This window comes from Oncorhynchus gorbuscha, unplaced genomic scaffold (assembly GCF_021184085.1).
Source record: "Oncorhynchus gorbuscha isolate QuinsamMale2020 ecotype Even-year unplaced genomic scaffold, OgorEven_v1.0 Un_scaffold_2165, whole genome shotgun sequence".
Lineage (NCBI taxonomy): Eukaryota > Metazoa > Chordata > Actinopteri > Salmoniformes > Salmonidae > Oncorhynchus > Oncorhynchus gorbuscha.
Genome location: NW_025746744.1, coordinates 82,501 through 90,229, shown reverse-complemented (window position 1 = coordinate 90,229; position 7,729 = coordinate 82,501). Strand labels below are relative to the sequence as shown.

General features: G+C 49.6%; 1 protein-coding gene across 1 annotated transcript in view; it reads right to left on the bottom strand.

The window, feature by feature from the left end:
- Nucleotides 1-763: 763 nt before the first annotated feature.
- Nucleotides 764-7,729, bottom strand: part of LOC124025092 (protein sidekick-1-like) — a gene marked incomplete at its 3' end in the record, with an annotated part of 64,116 nt that continues 57,150 nt past the window's right edge. The window contains exons 7-10 of the mRNA XM_046338758.1: nucleotides 7,071-7,238; nucleotides 3,326-3,428; nucleotides 2,789-2,959; nucleotides 764-900 (exon numbers count right to left, since the gene is read on the bottom strand). Coding sequence (XP_046194714.1) covers nucleotides 764-900; nucleotides 2,789-2,959; nucleotides 3,326-3,428; nucleotides 7,071-7,238 — 579 coding nt within the window. The remainder of the gene's footprint in view (nucleotides 901-2,788; nucleotides 2,960-3,325; nucleotides 3,429-7,070; nucleotides 7,239-7,729) is intronic.

Below are 7,729 nucleotides of genomic sequence, written 5' to 3'. Positions count from 1 at the left end.
CTCTCCCTCCGTTTCTTCCTACCTACCTCTCTCTTACAGACCTCCACTCTACCTCTAACAGACCTCCACTCTACCACTAACAGACTCCACTCTACCACTAACAGACCTCCACTCTACCTCTAAACAGACCTCCACTCTACCACTAACAGACCTCCACTCTAAACAGACCTCCACTCTACCACTAACAGACCTCCACTTTACCCCTAACAGACCTCCACTCTACCCCTAACAGACCTCCACTCTACCACTAACAGACCTCCACTCTACCACTAACAGACCTCCACTCTACCTCTAAACAGACCTCCACTCTACCACTAACAGACCTCCACTCTAAACAGACCTCCACTCTACCACTAACAGACCTCCACTCTACCCCTAACAGACCTCCACTCTACCACTAACAGACCTCCACTCTACCACTAACAGACCTCCACTCTACCACTAACAGACCTCCACTCTACCACTAACAGACCTCCACTCTAAACAGACCTCCACTCTACCACTAACAGACCTCCACTCTACCACTCTACCACTAACAGACCTCCACTCTAAACAGACCTCCACTCTACCACTAACAGACCTCCACTCTACCACTAACAGACCTCCACTCTAAACAGACCTCCACTCTACCACTAACAGACCTCCACTCTACCACTAACAGACCTCCACTCTAAACAGAACTCCACTCTACCACTAACAGACCTCCACTCTACCACTAACAGACCTCCACTCTACAACTAACAGATGCAGAGCAGAAACTCACTGTTCTCAGACAGCTCCAGTATGTAGTGTAGAAGAGGAGAGTTTCCATCGAAGGGTCTGACCCAGGAGAGAAGAACTGAACGGCTGTCTGAATCATTCAGAGACACAGACAGAGACCTGGGGGAGTGGGGGAGCTCACTGTGGGACAGGAGGGGGAGAGGGGGAGGAGAGAGAGGGGAGGAGAGAGGGGAGAGAGGGAAGGAGAGAGAGGGGAGGAGAGAGAGGGGAGGATAGGGAGGTGGAGGGAGGGAGAGAGGGGGAGGGAGAGAGGGGAGGGAGAGAGGGAGAGAGGGGGAGGTGGAGGGGGTAGAGAGAGAGGGAGGGAGGGAGAGAGAGGAGGGAGAGAGGGGAGGTGGAGGGAGGTAGAGAGAGGGAGGGAGAGAGGGGGAAAAAGACAATATTACTTTCTATTATTTGATCATTATGTGAAGGCATGTGATATATTAGACAGATTTGAGGGTTGAGAGATGGAGAGAGACAGAGAGATGGAGAGAGTGGACAGAGAGATGGAGAGAGGGACAGAGAGATGGAGAGAGGGACAGAGAGAGAGGAGATGGAGGAGGGACAGAGAAATGGAGAGAGAGACAGAGAGATGTAGAGAGGGACAGAGTGTGGAGAGAGGATGGACAGAGAGAGAGATGGAGAGAGACAGAGAGACAGAGAGATGGAGAGAGGACAGAGAGATGGAGAGGGACAGAGAGATGGAGAGAGGGACAGAGAGATGGAGAGAGGGACAGAGAGAGGGACAGAGAGTTGGAGAGATGGAGAGAGGACAGAGAGATGGAGAGAGGGACAGGGAGATGGAGAGAGGGAGAGCAGAGAGATGTAGAGGGACAGAGAGATGAGGGACAGAGAGATGGAGAGAGAGACAGAGAGATGTAGAGAGAGACAGAGAGATGGAGAGAGAGACAGAGAGATGTAGAGAGGGACAGAGAGATGTAGAGAGGGACAGAGAGATGTAGAGAGGGACTGAGAGATGTAGAGAGGGACTGAGAGATGTAGAGAGGGACAGAGAGATGGAGAGAGAGACAGAGAGACAGAGAGATGGAGAGAGGGACAGAGAGATGTAGAGAGAGACAGAGAGTTGGAGAGAGGGACAGAGAGTTGGAGAGAGTGACAGAGAGTTGGAGAGAGGGACAGAGAGATGGAGAGAGACAGAGAGTTTGAGAAAGGGACAGAGAGATGAAGAGAGAGACAGAGTTGGAGAGAGGGACAGAGAGATGGAGAGAGAGACATCCCCCTCTCCTCTCCTCTCCTCCTCCCGTCCTCTCCCCCTCCTCTCCTCTCCTCCTTCTCCCCCTCTACCCTCCCCTCTCTTCTCTTCCCCTCTCCTCTCCTCTCTCCTCCCTCTTATCCCTCTCTCCTCTCATCTCCTCTCATCCACCTCACCTCTCCTCTCCTCCCTCCTCCTCCCTCCCCTCTCATCCCCCTCACCTCTCCTCTCCTCTCCTCCTCCTCCCCTCCCCTCTCATCCCCCTCACCTCTCCTCTCCCTCTCCTCCTCCTCCCCTCCCCTCTCATCCCCATCTCCTCTCCTCCTCCTCCTCCCCTCCCCTCGCATCCCCCTCCTCTCTCTCTCATCTCCTCTCCTCTCCTCTCCTCTCCTCTCCTCTCCTCCCTCTCCTCTTATTCCCCTCTCCTTCTCCTCTCCTCTTATTCCCCTCTTCTCCTCCTCTCTCTCCCTTCTCCCCCTCCCCTCTCATCTTATACCCCTCTCGTCTCGTCTCTCGTCTCGTCTCATCTCTCGTCTCGTCTCGTCTCTCCTCTCCTCTCCTCTCCTCTCATCCCCATCTCCTCTTATTCCCCTCTCCTCTCCTCCTCTCTCTTCTCCTCTTATCCCCCTCCCCTCTCATCTCATCCCCCTCTCCTCTCCCTCTCCTGGTTCTCCCTCAGCTTTGAGTTACTATTGCATATGGCGGAGGCATGAGCGAACACGCAAATGGAGGGGCGAGGCCTGAGGGGAAGGGGTGGGGATGTGGGATTCAGAGTGTGGCAGTTTGAAGTCCCAAGTTATTTGTGTAACTCACATGACTTCGAGGCGTGCGGAGCGTGATTGGTTCCCGGCCTGTGATGTCACAGTGCAGGTATAGTCTCCTATGTCGCCTGACCAAGTCTGGCTGATGGTCAGAGAACCAGACAATATAGACACTCTGCCCCCGCTGGGCTGGAGGGGTACTGCTCCACGCTGCCACTGGAAACTACAGAGATACAGAACCATGTTAACATAGACACTCTGCCCCCGCTGGGCTGGAGGGGTACTGCTCCACGCTGCCACTGGAAACTACAGAGATACAGAACCATGTTAACATAGAGACACTCTGCCCCCGCTGGGCTGGAGTGGTACTGCACCACACTGGAAACTACAGAGATACAGAACCATGTTAACATACAGACACTCTGCCCCCGCTGGGCTGGAGGGGTACTGCACTACACTGGAAACTATAAAGATACAGAATCATGTTAACATACAGCAACTCTGCCCCCGCTGAGCTGGAGGGGTACTGCACCACACTGGAAACTACAGAGATACAGAATCATGTTAGCATACGGACACCCTCCCCTACCTGATGTTGATCCTGGGGTCGTGTGTAGCGTTACAGTCCAGGGTTGCCGTGGTTCCCTTGATGACCCTCTGGTCCACCGGCGGGACGGAGATGAATGTACGAACTGCAGAGAGAGGTCAGAGGTTAAGGGGGTCATCATCATCATGATATTATCTCATAGAACAAAACGATATCACACCTCATTTTCAGTGTTTATTCCAACTATCTTCATTCTCCATTCATTTCTCCCATAGGGACGGCCTGACCAACCAGAGGGCACCTCTCCATTCATTTCTCCCATAGGGACGGCCCAACCAACCAGAGGTCTCCTCTCCATTCATTTCTCCCATAGGGACGGCCTGACCAACCAGAGGGCACCTCTCCATTCATTTCTCCCATAGGGACGGCCCAACCAACCAGAGGGCACCTCTCCATTCATTTCTCCCATAGGGACGGCCCGACCAACCAGAGGTCACCTCTCCATTCATTTCTCCCATAGGGACGGCCTGACCAACCAGAGGTCACCTCTCCATTCATTTCTCCCATAGGGACGGCCCGACCAACCAGAGGGCACCTCTCCATTCATTTCTCCCATAGGGAGGGCCTGACCAACCAGAGGTCTCCTCTCCATTCATTTCTCCCATAGGGACGGCCCAACCAACCAGAGGTCACCTCTCCATTCATTTCTCCCATAGGGACGGCCCAACCAACCAGAGGGCACCTCTCCATTCATTTCTCCCATAGGGACGGCCCGACCAACCAGAGGGCACCTCTCCATTCATTTCTCCCATAGGGACGGCCTGACCAACCAGAGGTCACTTCTGGGGGTTTGGACGACAAGCCAAATCTAGAGTTTCAGTTTGGACACTATTTGTGTCAGAATAGGAGGTCAGTTAGTATACCATTAGGAGGTCAGTTAGTATACCATTAGGAGGTCAGTTAGTATACCATTAGGAGGTCAGTTAGTATACCATTAGGAGGTCAGTTAGTATACCATTAGGAGGTCAGTTAGTATACCATTAGGAGGTCAGTTAGTATACCATTAGGAGGTCAGTTAGTATACCATTAGGAGGTCAGTTAGTATACCATTAGGAGGTCAGTTAGTATACCATTAGGAGGTCAGTTAGTATACCATTAGGAGGTCAGTTAGTATACTATTAGAAGGTCAGTTAGTATACCATTAGGAGGTCAGTTAGTATACTATTAGGAGGTCAGTTAGTGTACCATTAGGAGGTCAGTTAGTATACCATTAGGAGGTCAGTTAGTATACCATTAGGAGGTCAGTTAGTATACTATTAGATGTTAGGTCAGTTAGTATACCATTAGGAGGTCAGTTAGTATACCATTAGGAGGTCAGTTAGTGTACCATTAGGAGGTCAGTTAGTATACTATTAGAAGGTCAGTTAGTATACCATTAGGAGGTCAGTTAGTATACCATTAGGAGGTCAGTTAGTATACCATTAGGAGGTCAGTTAGTATACCATTAGGAGGTCAGTTAGTGTACTATTAGATGTTATTGGGTAGGAGGTCAGTTAGTATACCATTAGGAGGTCAGTTAGTATACCATTAGGAGGTCAGTTAGTGTACCATTAGGAGGTCAGTTAGTATACCATTAGGAGGTCAGTTAGTATACCATTAGGAGGTCAGTTAGTATACCATTAGGAGGTCAGTTAGTATACCATTAGGAGGTCAGTTAGTATACCATTAGGATCAGTTAGTATACTATTAGGAGGTCAGTTAGTATATGTTATTAGGTAGGAGATCAGTTAGTATACCATTAGGAGGTCAGTTAGTATACCATTAGGAGGTCAGTTAGTGTACCATTAGGAGGTCAGTTAGTATACCATTAGGAGGTCAGTTAGTATACCATTAGGAGGTCAGTTAGTATACCATTAGGAGGTCAGTTAGTATACCATTAGGAGGTCAGTTAGTATACCATTAGGAGGTCAGTTAGTATACCATTAGGAGGTCAGTTAGTATACCATTAGGAGGTCAGTTAGTATACTATTAGGAGGTCAGTTAGTATACCATTAGGAGTTCAGTTAGTATACCATTAGGAGGTCAGTTAGTATACCATTAGGAGGTCAGTTAGTATACTATTAGGAGGTCAGTTAGTATACCATTAGGAGGTCAGTTAGTAGACCATTAGGAGATCAGTTAGTATACCATTAGGAGGTCAGTTAGTATACTATTAGGAGGTCAGTTAGTATACCATTAGGAGGTCAGTTAGTATACCATTAGGAGGTCAGTTAGTGTACCATTAGGAGGTCAGTTAGTATACCATTAGGAGGTCAGTTAGTATACCATTAGGAGGTCAGTTAGTATACTATTAGGAGGTCAGTTAGTATACCATTAGGAGGTCAGTTAGTATACCATTAGGAGGTCAGTTAGTATACCATTAGGAGGTCAGTTAGTATACCATTAGGAGGTCAGTTAGTATACCATTAGGAGGTCAGTTAGTGAACCATTAGGAGGTCAGTTAGTATACTATTAGGAGGTCAGTTAGTGAACCATTAGGAGGTCAGTTAGTGTACTATTAGAGAGGAGAGGATGTTTCTAAACTTGTATCTGATCCAAACCAAACCGGACTTAACCAGAACTAAATCAAGTCCATCTTTTCAATCAAAGTCATCAGCTGACCACACAACCAGCCAATCATCAGCTGACCACAAAATCAGCCAGTCATCAGCTGACCACACAACCAGCCAATCATCAGCTGACCACACAACCAGCCAATCATCAGCTGACCACACAACCAGCCAGTCATCAGCTGACCACAAAATCAGCCAGTCATCAGCTGACCACACAACCAGACAATCATCAGCTGACCACACAACTAGCCAATCATCAGCTGACCACACAACCAGCCAATCATCAGCTGACCACACAACCAGCCAGTCATCAGCTGACCACAAAACCAGCCAATCATCAGCTGACCACACAACCAGCCAATCATCAGCTGATCACACAACCAGCCAATCATCAGCTGACCACACAACCAGCCAATCATCAGCTGACCACACAACCAGCCAGTCATCAGCTGATCACACAACCAGCCAATCATCAGCTGACCACACAACCAGCCAATCATCAGCTGATCACACAACCAGCCAATCATCAGCTGATCACACAACCAGCCAATCATCAGCTGATCACACAACTAGCCAACCCCGTCTCAATAACAGAGCCTGTCGATCTGGCATAGCAGTGTTCCGGGTCATGTGATTGGACCGATGAGATGAGGGCAGTGTTCTGAGCTTGTCTGATTGGTCAATTTATTAGAAACCATACTGAGAGTTGTGTATGTGCGTCTCTGTGTGTGTGTGTGTGTGTGTGTGTGTGTGTGTGTGTGTGTGTGTGTGTGTGTGTGTGTGTGTGCTTGCGTCTCTTTGTGTGTGTGTGTGTGTGTGTGTGTGTGTGTGTGTGTGTGTGTGTGTGTGTGTGTGTGTGTGTGTGTGTGTGTGTGTGTGTGTGTGTGTGTGTGTGTGTGTGTGTGTGTGCTTGCGTCTCTTTGTGTGTGTGTGTGTGTGTGTGTGTGTGTGTGTGTGTGTGTGTGTGTGTGTGTGTGTGTGTGTGTGTGTGTGTGTGTGTGTGTGTGTGTGTGTGTGTGTGTGTGTGTGTGTGTGTGTGTGTGCTTGCGTCTCTTTGTGTGTGTGTGTGTGTGTGTGTGTGTGTGTGTGTGTGTGTGTGTGTGTGTGTGTGTGTGTGTGTGTGTGTGTGTGTGTGTGTGTGTGTGTGTGTGTGTGTGTGTGTGTGTGTATCTTACTCCAGACAGTGAGAGTGGCCGTAGCGTTGATGGATCCGTCTGCGCTAGCGGCTGTACAGGTGTAGTCGCCAGAATCTTCCATCCTGATTGGCTCAACCAGCAGACCACCTGACTCCAGCAGGGTGAACCTGGGAATCTGGACTGTCCCACTGGCCAGGAGCTGGGAACCTTCACACACACACACACACACACACACACACACACACACACACACACACACACACACACACACACACACACACACACACACACACACACACACACACACACACACACACACACACACACACACACACACACACACACACACACACACACACACACACACACACACACACACACACACACACACACACACACACACACACACACACACACACACACACAGCCTTGCTCAGGGACATAATGTACCCAGGGAGATGTTGTTGTAGAGGGTTACCTGCCTTGCTCAAAGACAGAATGTACCCAGGAGATGTTGTTGTAGAGCACATATGTCAGAGTCAAGGCCCGGGCCACATCCGGCCCGCGAGAAGGTTTTTTACGGCCCCTGGGATGATCTTGATTTATTATTAGAACCGCCCGCAGACCGCAGCAAGCCGGCAGCCCGCAGATCTATCCCCTCCCCTCTTCTCCAGACCATTTCCGGAGACCTTCTCCCT